At 34.9% G+C, this 16,001-nt stretch overlaps 2 protein-coding genes and 1 long non-coding RNA gene across 5 annotated transcripts; all 3 read right to left on the reverse strand.

Annotated features, from left to right (window-relative positions):
- Window positions 1–54: 54 nt before the first annotated feature.
- Window positions 55–4,849, reverse strand: LOC102614068 (ABC transporter E family member 2). 2 transcript variants are annotated; one of them, XM_006482290.4, is made up of 13 exons: window positions 4,682–4,849; window positions 4,454–4,563; window positions 4,101–4,186; window positions 3,897–3,994; window positions 3,691–3,808; window positions 3,511–3,600; window positions 2,887–3,191; window positions 2,602–2,797; window positions 2,340–2,525; window positions 1,955–2,224; window positions 971–1,216; window positions 535–669; window positions 55–446 (listed from the first exon to the last, which is right to left on the reverse strand). In XM_006482290.4, exons 2-12 carry the CDS (start codon window positions 4,554–4,556, stop codon window positions 550–552), a joined length of 1,818 nt encoding a protein of 605 aa, XP_006482353.1. In that variant the 5' UTR covers window positions 4,557–4,563; window positions 4,682–4,849; the 3' UTR covers window positions 55–446; window positions 535–549. The 2 variants fall into 2 exon arrangements, with proteins under 2 accessions (XP_006482353.1, XP_015387044.1); XM_015531558.3 differs by having other exon boundaries at window positions 55–669.
- Window positions 4,850–6,910: 2,061 nt separating this feature from the next.
- On the reverse strand, window positions 6,911–7,878 carry LOC102614645 (uncharacterized). The gene is made up of 3 exons (XR_001508559.3): window positions 7,703–7,878; window positions 7,453–7,593; window positions 6,911–7,333 (listed from the first exon to the last, which is right to left on the reverse strand). It is a non-coding gene; the product is annotated as an uncharacterized LOC102614645 (long non-coding RNA).
- A 3,534-nt stretch (window positions 7,879–11,412) lies between these two features.
- LOC102614946 (F-box protein SKIP31) lies at window positions 11,413–15,560 on the reverse strand. Of its 2 annotated transcripts, XM_006482294.4 has the most exons (10): window positions 15,156–15,560; window positions 14,992–15,077; window positions 14,847–14,898; window positions 14,635–14,708; window positions 14,319–14,394; window positions 13,585–13,695; window positions 12,852–13,026; window positions 12,643–12,761; window positions 11,805–11,859; window positions 11,413–11,724 (listed from the first exon to the last, which is right to left on the reverse strand). In XM_006482294.4, the coding sequence occupies exons 1-10, from the start codon at window positions 15,234–15,236 to the stop codon at window positions 11,654–11,656; spliced, it is 900 nt and encodes a 299-aa protein (XP_006482357.1). In that variant the 5' UTR covers window positions 15,237–15,560; the 3' UTR covers window positions 11,413–11,653. The 2 variants fall into 2 exon arrangements, with proteins under 2 accessions (XP_006482357.1, XP_006482356.1); XM_006482293.3 differs by having other exon boundaries at window positions 14,847–15,077; window positions 15,156–15,557.
- Between the last annotated feature and the right edge of the window lie 441 nt (window positions 15,561–16,001).

The following is a 16,001-nucleotide window of genomic DNA, read 5'->3' on the forward strand; positions in this document are numbered from 1 at the left end:
TTCACATACAAGAAAGATATCGGGTTTACAAACAAATTGGCAAAAGAGGGAAAAGAGAGACGAACTGATTGGCAATAATTTTTTTAATTTTCTTTTCTTTTTTAGAAAAAAATATCACTTAGAATTATTTAGGTAAAAGTAAAACGGGTGAAACTGTCAGATATTTCAATTCAAAAATTACAAAGACAAGCTCCCCTGCTCTCTAGTGTCCCGGTGTTGTCGTACCTCTTTAACTCTAAAATGACTTTTCCAGATTCGCTCGCCTAATACCATAATAAAAAAAATGGTGAAAACACAAAAGCCTAATAAAGCGAAAATTTAACTAGAGCTTCATTAGTACATGGCACAAAAACTCGTTTCAAACATTTTTTGGGCAAAAGGACCTCGGATGCCATCGCCTCATTCTATGCCTGCATCGATGCCATCAACTTTTGCAGAACCACCAACTGCACAAATTTGAAACCCGAGTCAATCTCTGGGGTGCCTCCCAAAAGTACATTCAGATATCAGCAGGCAGAACCAAATCAACTAAACCTGGAAATTATTATTTTAATCATCCAGGTAATAGTATGACCCAGCAGCTTTTTGATCCCTGTCCTTAGTGGAGTCCAATTTGTTGATTCTCGGTCGGAAATTTGTTGGATCCCGCCTAAATGTTATATCTAGATGCTGCACAAGGCGCAGCAAAACATAACAGTGAGTACTAGATATGCAGGTATAAAGATGAGTGGGAGAAACAGAGTACAGAATATAGCAAGTTAGTATTATGGAATGTTTCATAAGCAAAGCCAAAATGTTATATCTATATGCTGCACGAGGTGCAACAAAACATAACAGTAAGTACTAGATATGCAGGCATAAATATGAGTGGGAGAAACAGAGTACAGAATATAGCAAGTTAGTATTATGGAATGTTTCATAAGCAAAGCCAAAAATATATAAAAGAGCAAAAGTAATTTGTGAAACTTACGGATAAGAAAAGATTCATTCCAGTCAACAATGATTGAGGAGCATTTGCAACACAATCCACTGATGGCTGTCCTTCATACACAATAACTCTATCCGCCAGATAAGTAGCCATTATAAAATCATGCTCCACGACAAATGCTGTTTTCTTTGCATGAAGGATAAACCTCTTAATGACTTTTGCAGCAACAATACGCTGCTCAGAATCGAGATATGCACTAGGTTCATCAATTAAATAAATGTCCGCTGGCTGCATGAAAAGCAAATGCACCATTAGACTAGATCAATATAACAAAAAGTGCTTACATTAATTGAGTTTACACATCAAGCATCACTAGGATTCTAGAGACTTGTTGACGTAAAGGAAACCAATATTAAAATCTAGTTTCATAATCCCTTTTAAACCAAATTCATCTAGAAACTTTTTCCATACACCATCGCATTGGCCAACAATTTACATGATGAAAGAAAACATGTGGCAATATAATATCTCACATGCTTAATGCAAACATGATCATTACTACTCTATGCATTCTCAGACATGAAGCTGTGTGAAAGTTTTCTTTACATAGAAGGACATTTGAAAGTTGTAGAAGAGCAGAAAGTAGCAATAAAACGATGGAACCTCATTTAACAGGTTTCGAGCTACAAATAACAGGCACAGAAATTTAGAACCACCACCACATTATACATGCTTTACGTAAACATGATCACTATTCTATGCACTCTCGAACATGAAGCTGTGTCAAAGTTTTCTTTACATAGAAGGATATTTGAAAGTTGTATAAGAGCAGAAAGTAGCAGTAAAACAATGGAACTTCATTTAACAGGTTTGAAGCAACAAATAACAGGCATACAAATTTGGAACCACCACCACATTACACATATCTCCATTCAAATATGATTCTCTGGCAGTATCCAACCAGGATCTTCTACCAGTTTTTTTTTCCCCCTTCCCATTGACATCTATTAAGTTTGTAAAATTTACCTTGCCAAGGCAGAGGCACAGCGCAACTCTCTGCAATTCTCCACCAGAAAGATTCACAACTTCTTGATCCATCAATTGTTCAATGAGAAGAGGCTTCATCACATCTGACACAAACTGAGGATGAGTATATGAATCACGTATTTTTTGGTGAAGCAAGTGTCTGACTGTAGACTGAAATTTGGGACTGATCTTCTGAGGTTTGTACGAGACATTAAACTCAGGTATCTCCACGTCAGAATCTTCCACAGAATCAGGTTTCAATAGACCAGCCTAAAGATTTAGCCAACAAAATTGATTACTCAACTAGGTCAACAAGATGGAATTCATGAGAACTTAAGCAGCTACACAGCAAAAAGAAAATAAAATTAATGAAACCAAACAATACCAGCATTCTAATGAAGGTTGTCTTCCCTGTCCCATTCTCTCCCAACATCACAATTATCTGGGAGTCGGTAAATTCACCCTCAACCACCTTAAGCTTAAAATTTCCCTGCGTCTTAACCATGGTGGGGTACTTGTATCGTGCATATGTCTCAATCTCCTCAGCACTTTCTTGTGGAGTCTCAGCGACCTACAGAAAGCAAACATGTAAATGACAAAGAACGTCTGCAATAGGAATACAGAGAACCACAAAACAACAGGTGTACCCTGAATGTTAAAGATTCATCACGAAAACGTAGGTTTTCGGTTGGTACAAATCCAGCCAAGAAAATATTGATTCCTTCTCGAACAGAGAAAGGAAGAGTAACAACGCCATAAGCACCAGGCTTCCCATATAAGCAGCAAATGAAATCTGACAGGTAATCAAGGACGCTAAGATCATGCTCCACAACAATCACATAGCTGAAACACAAAGTGTAGTCAGTGTAATTAATCATTAAAATATCAAAATCAAGAAAATTTGTTGAAAAATAAGAAATCGAAAATAAAACCTATTAGGCCTGAGTAAAGATCGGACAACTTGGGCCGCTTTCAGCCTCTGTTTAACATCAAGATAACTTGACGGTTCATCAAACATATATATCTCTGCATTCTGTACAGCAACAACAGCAATGGCAAATCTCTGAAGCTCTCCACCAGATAAATCCCCAACATTACGGTCTATGACTTGATTCAGGTCAAGATCCGCGCAAAGATCCGCCTTCATATCTCTTTCGTCTTTTTGGTCAAGCACCTGCCCCACATTGCCTTGAACTGCTTTTGGAATGTGATCAACATACTGAGGCTTTATAATAGCCTATTAAATTCAACATATATCATCAGTAGAGGGATCGGCAGTGATAAAACAGTCATAGAGGGAATCAAGAAGGTACCTAATTATGACAGAAATTTTAGCTGTATGCATAAATTACTTACAAATTTTAGTGGGAACAAAAGTAAATGACCAAGCACGAGTAAATAAATCACAAATTTCTGCCTTCATATCTATTTTTGCTGGTCTTGCTTAATCGGAGATATTGAACCACGCAACTAAAACAATACCATCTTGAAGTAATATAGTAACATCAAATTAATGTGACAAGGTAACCTCAAAACATAGGTAAAAGAAAATGTACCTTCAAATTATCTTCCAGAATACGAGTAAAATAATTTTGCAGCTCAGATCCACGAAAGTAGGTCAAAATTTCCTGCCAATCAGGAGGGTTCTGGAAAAACAAAAACTCAACAATGTATATCACATGCAGAAAATGCAGAAATTAAAGAGCAATTAGAGATAAGATATGTCAGTGTATTACATTGAAACGACCCAAATTTGGTTTCAGCTTCCCAGCCAAAATCTTAAGTGCAGTTGATTTCCCAATACCATTTGTTCCAACTAAGCCAAGAACTTGCCCAGGCCTCGGTACAGGCAACCTGTATCAATTATTTCCAGCCATCTCAAAACAAATAAAAAAAATATAGTACCATTTTCAAAGGGGAAAAAAAGAAGACGTGAAGTAACCTATGTAATTTGAAAGTATTGGGGCCATATCGATGAGTTGTATCCTTATCCAAATCCTTTGGCAAGTTGATGATCTGAATTGCTTCAAATGGACATTTCTGCAATAGAAGATCAAATTGACAACCAAAATTCATAAACTGCAAGTAAAATTTAAAAAAAAATAAAAAAAAGAGAGAAGTACAGAACCAAATTTTATGTACAAACCTTAACACAGATACCACATCCAATGCACAACTCCTCAGAGATAAAGGCAATCTTAGCTGCAGGAGTAACCTCAATACACAACTTCCCTGTAGATTTTTCCATAATAAAGGATAAGAGAAACAAATACCTATGCACCATACACAAAAAATCCACTACAAATATACAAAATTTCAGAAAAAAACTAACTGGCTGATCGCCTGAAATCAAATAATACACAAAAAATCCTATCAACTAAATTATAACAATCATCGGAGAATGGTCAAAGTTACTAGCTTTCGTAATCCCTGAACACCCAGACACCGATTATAACAAAAAAAAACACATTAAAACGCATTGGATCGGTCAAAACTCACCGGTTTTGACAACGGGACAACTCTTCTTACACTCCTGACGACACTTCTTGGGCTTGCATCTATCAGAACTAACAATAGCTATACGCGTCAATCGGTCCGACATCTTCTCTCTAAGCGACACAAATTTCGATTTGGAAAAAAGAAAAGACAAATTATTTATTTATTACATTAAAAAAAAAAGAACCGAATATAAAGATCGAGAAGAAATTAAAGAGGAAACGGAAGTACCTTTGAAACGGACAAGAGACGTGTGCTGAGAACGCTCTCTGTGGATTGTGAAAGCGTTGGGCACACGCAGAGCAATAGCAACACAGAATTTCTCTTTAGTTAAGTGTTAGGGTTTCTTTTTCTTTTCATTTTGTTTTTAATTTCTTCAATATCAGTTTTGCTTGTGTGCGGGTGACACGTTTGATCAACTAAATGGGCCAGGTCTTACTGGGCCTAGGATCTCGTTCCATTGTGAGAGAAAGAGATAATACAATGAGGTCCCTAATTTCTTAAGTTTTCGTAAATAAGGCCATAGTGTTTTATTTCTGTCAAATAGATCCAGGACTACTTTAATGACAAAAGTACCCTTCCAAATTTGAATATTGTCATTCGAGGTGTAAATTAGGCCATGCCAACCAAGCACGAAAATTTTGGCCCCATTTTTTTTTTCATATGCGTGAAGCTATTTGGCAGTTGGCACCCCTTCATTATTGTTATAAAATCTCTTTTTAAATAAAATTATATTTAAAGATAAATAAAAATTTAATAAATATAGATTTTTTTAATAAATTACTTACATTCATAATTCTATTCCTATCTAGTCAAAATAAATTACACAAATTTAAAATAATCTATTATTCTTTCTTATTTCTTATTGATTGATATTTTTTCTTAACGTGTGTTCAAATTATAGTTTAAAATATACGTGATTTAAGTCAATTATTGACATTTAATTCTTCACTAAAAAAACTTTTTAATTTGTGTGTAGGGTAACAATAAGATTATAAAAAAAAATAAAAATAGCATAATACTAATTTGAATTTTAACAATAAAAAAATAAATTAAAAAATGTTTTATTAGGAGATAGAGGGGTGCTAGTCTAGTAGTCTAACTCTTTTCATAATTCACTCATGTTGAACTTATATTTTTAAGAGGCATGCTAGACATGACCCAATAGTCCATTATTATTATAGTGTGTCTAATTCCCAGATTAGGGAATCTAGAATCAAAATCACCAACAACATTTACTTGACCAAATAAGAGTATGAATTGGAATCAAAATCATGGGACCCACCGTAAATTGGGATAAAAAAATGAGAGACTGATTCTCGAGGGGTGGGAATTAGTGTCCCATTCCTTGGAGTGTCAATTTTACCCCCATTGAAATTATGATATTTCATCAATACCCTCTTCATCATATTCGTCTTTGTCTCACGATAATCAAGGCTTACCGCGATTGCTAACAAAAAATATAAGCCTCATCACACAATTTTCGTCATCTCTGTCTTCACCATTTACGATCTAGCAGCAACAACCATCGCCGATGACGATAATGACTATGTCGCGTCGCCGATGATGATATTCAATTTGTTGCTGCCGTTGACGATGATGATTTTGATTGTTATTATTATTATTATTATTATTATTTGAATAATATAATCACAATAATTAAAAGATAAAATAATAATTATGACAATAGTTAATTAAGGGGTTTTTATTAATATATAATAATCTCACTCATTCCGATCCCCGATTCTAAAATAAAGTGCACATTAATGACGACACAAGTCATTATGATTCTGATTACTATACTTAAAGTAAATAATTTATTCTAATTTCCATTATCGATTCCGATTCCAATCTATTCTGATTCCCGCTCAGTAACCGTACCATTAGTCTTATGTTGGGTTGAGCTTTAGTTTTCTGTCTCTTTTCTAGATTATTAAATTATTCCTTAATTAGTTGTTATATAACTATTATAATTTATTAAGAATATTGTTGGCTTTTTCAATTTTTAAAACTATATATGGAAATAATTGATATTTCATGTCTTTGTGTTAATTCATTAAATTTTTCTGTCCAAAATTAAGTTAAACACATTTTGGTTCTCAGATAGCCATGTTGTGCTAGTCCATCTCAATTTACACGATTACATCTTTAGCCACACTGTAACAGTTTATACCGTGCCAGCCTAGCTAAATTTACGTATCTAGTCACAATGCAAGAGTGTGTAAAACTCACTGCTGCTGATTATGAAGGGTGTTCCATCATTGCAATAGGAATTACGACCTACTTGGGGACCTAATTAACAGAAATGAACTAGTATGCACCTATTTGGAAAAAAAATGAAATATTATTTGTGATAATTTCAAGCATCCACAAGAACAGAATATACATATTATTTATTAAATTATGAAGATCCGGATATCCTATGCTAAAAATTGGATTGTAACTTGAGGCAATAAGAAGTATAGCGAAGAGAGAGAATTCGATTTAAACTTTGACTCAATTTGAAAAACTGAGCAAGCATGCGTTACAGGAAATCAAAAAAGCTCCACATACCCAGATCATGATCTCACATTGAATCCAGGTGGGAGATATATTTATGATCAAGCCCAACATCGAAGGGGGCAAACAAAAAAAAAAATCTACCAGACATGATCATCTTGACCACGAGCTTCATACGCCGTGGATTTATTAACAAAAGAGAGACTTAATTAAGAACGCATATATAATTCATAATCAGCACATAAAAAGATCACTAGTGCTTGCCCCTCCTGCCCTTGCCGTGCTTGCCGTGCTTGCCCCTGCCCTTGCCCTTTCCATGCTGGTAGTAGCCGCCGTGCTTGCCGTGTGTGTATGCACCGTGAGCTCCAGGATATGCGTTATTATCTGCTTCCGCAACAAAATAAGAAATTAAATCATAAGCTTATAATTAGGTCGCTCTCAATGACAATGTCCACGTGACAAACGCATCTTTAATTAAAAGCTAAGAGTGATTAAAATAATACCGTGCGGAACGGATGGGCCAGGATATCCCGTTGGTGTGTAACCACCGGCGAGTGCTGCTCCTGTAGGCGGGTAGCCGGCACCGGCTGGGGCAGCATGATCAGCACCTTCCATGATTTTAATGATCACCTAATAAATAATAACTTGGTCCAAAATAAACAACAATGAATAAATAATTGTAATTAATAAAAAGCACTATATTCTCTAATTAAAACATTAATGATCATTGGAGAGCAAGCGAGAAATACTTACTGAATGCGATGGGAAATTTAATTGTTAGAGTAGATATGAGAAGTAATGATGAAGAAGATAAGGAAACACAGTGTGTTTATATAGGCTATGGGGGCGCTAGTTTCTGATGACACGTGTAAGTTCATGCTTAAACTCTTATCTCGCATGCAGTAGAAGTAGAACGATTCCTTCGCCAACTGATTTTCGCATGCAGTAGAAGTAGAACGATTCCTTCTGCGTCCCACGGTTGGTTAAAGTTATCCTTTGTTCATCACCAGCTCATATTTTGCACATATTAATCGAACCGAGTATGTGTTCTTAATGTTTGGGTTCGAATATTGTTGCAGCAAATACACCATCTTAATTAGCTTGTTGAAGAAATTAACTATTTCTCACAGTTACTTTAATAATATTCCGATGCTTGAAGGGTTTTTTTTTTTTTTAAATTAAAAAATTAGGGTATAACATTCAGTTTTCCAGATATTAGATTTGTCTATTATATAAAAAGATCAAATTTTCCTCTAAAAAGTGTATCGAACTGCTTAATGCGTATAAGAGATTTTAGTAGACTTTAAGATGAGGGGAACTGATGGATTTCACCAAGTAAGATTTGCCAATCTTTCCTCAAAAATCTCATGCATTTGTTCATTATGTCACTTGAATGACCATCCACATGCCACTACTTTACAAAAGAGATCACTGTTAATGATGCCTTTATAATGGGTAAATATTTTTTTAGTTCCTATAATTTGAGTAATTACTCAATTAATCTCCGTATCTTTCTAAATTATTCAAAAAGTTCTTGTTGCATATTCAAGGAACATTTATGAAAGTAATCACAGAGATACTTTGGATAATTTTTAACAATACGATGACTAATTATTAATTGGGTAATCCTCTCAAACTAGAGCAACTTAAGAAATATTTATCTATTTTATGATCATATCTATCTCAATTACTCAGAACGATGACTTTGAAGTAAGGTAAGATTTCAAAATTTACACACCCAATAACGCATGTGTGTGATATTTTTTTTGGTCCAATGTGCTTGGGCCTGTTAAGCTAAGAAGTAAGAACTTATTTTAATTCGGGATAAACTAAAATAATCTTTAAATAATATTATTCATTCAGAATAATACGAATTTTTCGGGGGCTAATATGAACATATTACTAGTTTTGTTGAGGCTAAACAAATTGCATGAAGGACGAATATAATATTACCTTTTTTATAATTATGGATTATGATTTTTTTTTTCAAAAAAAGAAAATTGGGTCTCAAAGAATTTTTTCTAAATTACATTGTTCGGCCTCTAAAGGATTTTTGTTAACAATTTAACTATTATTTCATATTGCCTGTCCGATGGAAAATCAGTTAACATAACGTTGTTATGAATGGATAACCTGCTTAAGCTGCACGAGGAAATTAAATGCATACAATATATAAAACTTACTAGGAAATTGGGCAGGATATGTTAATTTAACCGGTGATCTCCTACGCACTTGTTTGTTCATCACTTAATTAGGTCTTAAAACAAAAGGATCAATGTGCGGGGTCGAACAAGTAGGCTCGAGCTGCTAATCCCATGCATTATTTTCGCAAACACAGAATAATTCTTCAAACTATTTTTTTCACAATAAGGCACCAATATCAGTTGCTCTTTGGACTTCTGGTCAGATCTCACAAAGTCAGAAAGAAGCAACTAATTTCCGCCATATGATAAGCTTAATTATTCATATGCCTTGAATACTTATTTAACAAATTAATTAAGCCGGGAATTCATCTGCATATAAGTGTATGTTCTAGTGCAGTCAGAAGAGACTTAGTTAATTAAGAACATAATCGCGTATGAAATCATAGCTGTAGGAGGCGTTTACCCGGCACCGGCTGGGGCAGCACGATCACCACCTTGCATGTTTTTTTTTTTTTTTAATTACTTAAAGAACTGGTTCCACACCGAACAATAATGATTATAATTAATACAAAAATTATATTCTTTGATTAACGCCAAATCATTATATAGCGAAAGAGAAATACGTACCGATGAACAAGATTTGAGAATTGATTGTATGAGAAGGTTGAAGAAGAGAAGAAATGATGCGGGAATGTTTGGGTTATGGGGGACACTGAATTTCGAAGCTCAATTGACGGAACTATCCATGCAGGGTGGCGCCTACGCTATCATGATACGTGTCATGAGTGTGATTTGTGAATGCAGTAGACTGTAGAAGCGTGGAACTATTCCTTCCCTCCGTGTTCGGTAGGGTTTTTTTTTTTTCGGGTTTTTTGACCACGAGGTATTCTGGGGAGGGCCCCAACTGTGAGAAGCACCTTTAAGTCCATACCACAACCCAGACTAGAAGTTTTCGCTCGAATCGAGAGGCACATGTTCTCCCAACAAAGGAGACTTCCTTACGACTCGAACTAGGGAGCAAACCCAGTCAAGCCACTTAAGGGGACTCCATTACTAGTGGAGCCAACACTTTGTTGGTGTGTTCGGTAGGGTTTTATCACAAGTATTTGATGAAATTAAAACATAGATTACTACCGACACATAAGGAATACTTATTTGCATGGCCTTAAAAGGCAAAACGGTTGCGTATCACCAGTGACGGATCCAGAAACTAAATCATACATAACTATCGACACATAAAGAAATGTTTTTACTCACCATCTAGGAAAGATCTAGAAACTTAATTATTTGGGAATAAAACTATAATAAAAATATGGGAAATTATCATTTTACTACTAAAGTTTTACTAACATATCATGTCAGTACCAAAGTTTGTCGAAAAATGTATTTTACTACCAAAATTTTGCGTCGTTATCAATTCACTACCATTCCGTTAAGAAAAAGTTAATGTTTAACGGAAATTGAGTTAAATGTCGATTTTACCCCCAAGAATTTGGTAGTAAAATGATAATTCCCCTAAAAATTTGATAGTAAAATGATAATTCCCCTAAAAACTTGGTAGTAAAACAATAATTTATCTATCAAATTAATAGACAATTTTACTCTTACAGCTGAAAATGTCTTTGATGCCCTTATGACATTAGCAATTTTTTAACGTTGTTAACGGAACGGTAGTGAATTGATAATGACGCAAAACTTTGATAGTGAAATGCACTTTTCGGCAAACCTTAGTACTGACATGATATGTCAGTAAAACTTTAATAGTAAAATGATAATATCCCTAAAAATATTAGTTCTTTATAAATTTCCTCTATTCAAATAAGATTTTTTTAAAAAAAAAATTAAGCGGGTCAATTGCCAACCCTGTCTATGTTCACAACCATTACTCTTGAAAATTAATCATTTCTCATTTAATGTTTTAAAAATTCATTAAGCGCTTGAAATGTTCTACAAAGTAGTAATATTTATGTTATAAAAATATTGCGTATTTCAAGCTGCTGATGCATGCATTTTCCAAAACACGGGAGAACATGTATCACAAGGGGGTGAAACTCGTTCAAAACAATTAAATACTTCAAACTATTTTTCATAACATATACACATTAGACTCATTCAAGCAGGCACCGTTAGTCGCCCCTGTAAATTTCGGTCAGAACTCACAAAGTCAGAAGAAGCAACTTTCCCTAAGACGAAGGCATATAATCTAAAAGTATAAGACAAGCAAAATTTTCCGCAAACGCACTCGAATTCCATAAACTTCACCGAAATTCTCCGGTATTCCACCTCTATGGAAGGCTTCGAGAGGTGCAAGTAGCCAAGTTCAATCAAACTTGAAGGCTTATATCCGAGCTTATTATTTATTAATATAACATAACTACGACCAGATCACATCGGTAGAGTGAGAGCAACAAGAAACATAATTCTCTGCTACCTACCACTAAATAATTTATTCTTACAAACTGTCAAATTGAGCACTCTTAAATATTACATAAGGCAATTGTGTAAAATTTATTGCCAAATCTAAACACATCTTGTACAACCTGGAGTCTGAAGATTTAAGTCAGCAAAACCTCAAACAAGCTTCAAGCTCCTTCTCATCATGACAACTATATCCCAACATATAGGCACGTGCTGTCATAGATACATAAGAAATGAATATATATGTGGGGGAAAAAAAAGACAGGATGTTAAGACAGAAGTAATATCCATACCAAATCGACCAGACCCCATGAAAGGTTCTTCATCAATCACACTGCTTTGTTGTTCCTAAAAATTGTAGAAAATTAAGAAAATGAATTTAGAACAAAGAAAAAGAGAGAAATTGAGGAAAAAGACCACTAACTTAATTGACACAATCATGACCCTTGGAACATCATCACAACGAATAGGAATGAAATGCTGCAGCGATAGTCTGCTAAAGACTGCAGAATTTCATTTTTTTCTTTGTCTTTTTGGTCATACAAGTGTTTTAAGCATGATGCATGGAATTGACAATAACAATATAGAGCAAAAGAAAATGCAATTCATTTTCTTCTCTTAGGGTAGTGAGGGAAGAACTGCATGCATATCATGTTGTTGTATAAATTCAATTACTGATGAACACAGGGAAGAACAACATCATCAGTGGACATTCAATACCAGAATAAGCTGTTTCTCACAGTTAGACAGTAAAAGTACCCAAATACATGAACAAGACATTTAAACTATGCACGACCAAGATTCCATCAAGACTTGTCAATTTTGAATTTTAAAATTCTTTCAAAACATAATATAAACTTCTCATTATCCTAGGCTTTGGATCATCAAATCCCCAAAGGATAACCCAGTTTTGAAAGGTTCATGTCCGATGGGAAGTATTTAATTCGAGGGCAGGGTGCAAGGTAACTAAAAGAATAAAAAAACAATGAAACAAAAAGCTTTGGATCATCAAAAAGTGAACTACCAAATTCTTATCTAGTGCTTTATAATTCTAAGACTCTAGGCAGAGGAAGCAGAAGCAGATTTTAAGCAAGTAAACAAATGAAGAAGGTGCAGAAAATTTCTACTCACAGGATCTGGTTCCAATTCATCTGGTGACATCAACATTTCAAAACAACGGCCAGAAATTTTACAGACCATAATCCCGTCTTTGGCGTCCATAGCCATCTCTCTGCATGTATCATCACAAACTGACAGCATAGGAAAGACAAATTAGTTCATTGCATTCTATAGTAAATATTTGAATGCAAGAACATGAAATTGCTGCCATCGTTTCCTACCATGAACATATCCAGTCTTCTCACAAACAAATAAATTACCAACTTGGTGGTAAGTGCACAGATCTCCAGAACAAGCATGGTCAGTGAGCACGTTATCAGTCAAGCCCTTACTGCTTTTCCACAAAGAAACTTGATCCCCAACTGTCTTGTCAATAATGATCCGATCATCTTTCACCTTCAGATCACCAAAAAGAATAAAAAGTGACGAAGAATACAAGATATACAAGAATGCTGCCTCCTAATGATTTGTTCACAGAACTTCTTTGAAAAAGGCAGTCGAAAATGTAAACCAATATGTTTGCCTCAAACATAAGCTGCAATACATTTGACATAAGTATCCCAAAACTAAACATGAAACGAAGTCAACCGATCCTTTGCACTAAAAACAGCAAAAGCACACAACTTCAAAAGATGAGAACAAACTGACAAACAAGCACCAACCAGTCAAATTTCGGGCACATTTAGGAACACAATACGTGCATGCAACCAGACAATAAATGTGGCAGAAAGGTGGCATGTGAGGATCCATTTGTGTAAAAGCACCCAATCTTACAGTAAGGTAGAGATTCTTAGCTCTTCTTTCACATCCAAATGATGCAGTGAATGAAAAGCATAAGACAAACAACTAAAGGCAATAGTTATCAAAAATATTTCGCACGGTTTGAAAAGATACTCTAAAATGTATACAATTTTTAACAAATGAGTCTTCGTGTTAGGCAACATCACATGTTACCTGTGAAGGAAGTGGTGCTTGGCTTCTCTTAGCAGCTTGCATCTGGATATAGTACTCTTTAAACTCAGTTGGGCAACTTCTAACTAGTTCGGCCAAGTCTTCCTTGTCGCGCTGTAAAATGAAGAAACATTAACTTAAAAGACTACCGTCTACACCAGCTTTAACAATGCTTCAAGCATCAAAAAGGAATTTCAAAAAATATAAACTTGCCTTGAGTCTCTTTTGAGATTAAATTAAAAGTTTGAACTCCAAAAATGCCTAATTTCATATGCAATTTCAATTAACATTTCAATCCCAATTAAACAATATTCTCATTAATGCCTTGTCCAAAATAAGACTTGAGACCCACAATAAGACTGGTTTGATGCAACAACAATAACATTGTCAGCACCCTCCTTTCTACTTCTTAGAAACAAATGGTCTAATTACATGTCCATAAATCACTTTTTCCCTTTTTATCTTTTTGCCAATAAGAACACAATGGCATGCCCTCATATTGAAACAACTATCATACATGTCTTTGCTTGAAAATTTCATATAGAAAGCTGATAATTCAGATGTAGTTGGAAAATTTATCACAAGCAAGACATAGTACAAGAATTCAACATTTTTGCACTTCCAATGAAAATACGTACAATGTGTGAAAAACAGAAACAAAAAAAGGTTTTTCCCTCATCATCCGAACATAAATAGGCAAGGAGACATATTACCAGAAGAGAGGACTTAAAAGATACCTGAATATAAAGCTTTTTCCAAGCACAAACTCGTAAATTTTTGGTTGGGGGCAACAGACCCCATCGCATACAGTATCTGCCCAAACACAAAAATAAACAAGTATCATAGGTGTATCTTCATACATAAACTCAGCATATTTCTTAACCTTGCATTAGCAAGTCTACATTACCACAAATCTGTGTGTGTGTGTGTGGGCGCGAAGCCAGCCACCAAAAAAAAAAAAAAGCACAAAATAAAACCATTTTGGAAAAAAGGACTATTGTTCTTTTTCTTCCAAGATCAACTCAAAGAGACTGATACAAAATAAAAACTCACAAGCGACGCCACAAGGACTCATCAGAAGCAGCATAATTCAGGAATCTACAAACCAGCGAACATGATACAAGATCCTGTCACATTTCAATAAATTAAACAAGAACTTTCTAAGATAAAAACACAACAAATCAAACAACAATAATTCAAAATCATAATCTAACAAACCTCAACAAATCAAACAAGAATAATTCAGAATCATAATTTTAACGAACCTCAGAAGACAGGAATTTGAGCATGTGCGTGAATAATTCAGGCGGAATCTTGCTGAAAATTCCAGTATCAATTCTATTAGGACTAGAATGAATCTCACTTTTATTATTAATATTATTATTGTTACTAATACTATCCGAGCCCGACCCCGAGCACGAGCCCGTGGCTGAGAATTTCTCCACGCACAATTTCTTCTTTTTCGGTTCATCTTCTTCCTTGGATTGCTTCTCTTCCTATTTACAAAAAAAGGTTGATATAAGCGGACGTGAAACGACATCGTATTCATAATGATTGTGTAAGATGAATAGAACCTCGGAATCTGAAACTTGAGCGAGGACTTCGGATTCCAGGAACTGAGCCAAGCTATCGTCTTCGTCGTCGGATAACGTCATCGTCGAGACGAAAGGAGCAGCGGAATCTGGATTTGGATCGGACGGCGGCGGCAGGGTTGTGGCCGTTTTTGTAATATTTTACGAGGTGAAAATTACAGTGGAGCAAGCGAGGCGTGATCAGACGATGATAAGCGTATGCACACGGATGGGAACGGTCCAGATGCGTCGGCGATCCAGTTGGGCCCAACTATCTAACTGTGTCCGGTTCGAATATCTTCCTAACTATTTTCTGAGTCAGTTTCAACCCTTGGATTGCATTTAACAAAATCTAACGTCTCAAAGTAACAAAAGAAGCAGAATTCTGAGAAAATAGAAAATCCTTTTATGTTACGGGAATATTATAAGAGTATGTAAACAAATAAATCTCATATATCTGATTATTTAATCAATATTTTAAAAATAAAAAAGATGACGATTTGTATAATTGTACACGATATTAGGGAATAACTTTAATTAGAGCAAAAATCATCGGATCATTATCCATTTATATATATATATATTTGATTTACTTACTAAAACTATAAGGGTTGACAATTGTTCAAGAAATTTGGAAATTAACTAAATTAGAATAAAAAATCAAGGGAATATATTATCGACGCATTAAATTAATCATTTGGCACACGACGCCGTCGGGTGAACGTGTAACGGTGTAAATTGTAAACTGGCAATCTCTTTTCTCAGTAAAATCATTTGTTTGTCGGCGTTAAAACTTAGAACTGCATAATTGCAATACACCCACAAATTCAATAATAAATGATTTTTGGT

Source organism: Citrus sinensis, chromosome 6, assembly GCF_022201045.2.
Source record: "Citrus sinensis cultivar Valencia sweet orange chromosome 6, DVS_A1.0, whole genome shotgun sequence".
Taxonomy (NCBI): domain Eukaryota; kingdom Viridiplantae; phylum Streptophyta; class Magnoliopsida; order Sapindales; family Rutaceae; genus Citrus; species Citrus sinensis.

Bases quoted from the DNA above. Each gene is read 5' to 3' on its own strand.
- LOC102614946 (XM_006482293.3), bottom strand. From the start codon at position 15,236: ATGACGTTATCCGACGACGAAGACGATAGCTTGGCTCAGTTCCTGGAA. The intron at 14,709-14,846 runs GTTCGTTAAAAT...GAAATGTGACAG, and splicing joins TCAAATTCCTGTCTTCTGAG to GATCTTGTATCATGTTCGCT. The intron at 13,696-14,318 runs GTATCTTTTAAG...TTCATTTTACAG, and splicing joins GGAAAAAGCTTTATATTCAG to CGCGACAAGGAAGACTTGGC.
- LOC102614068 (XM_006482290.4), bottom strand. From the start codon at position 4,556: ATGTCGGACCGATTGACGCGTATAGCTATTGTTAGTTCTGATAGATGC. The intron at 2,798-2,886 runs GTTTTATTTTCG...TTTGTGTTTCAG, and splicing joins TCTTTACTCAGGCCTAATAG to CTATGTGATTGTTGTGGAGC. The intron at 2,225-2,339 runs GTATTGTTTGGT...CTAAATCTTTAG, and splicing joins CAACCTTCATTAGAATGCTG to GCTGGTCTATTGAAACCTGA.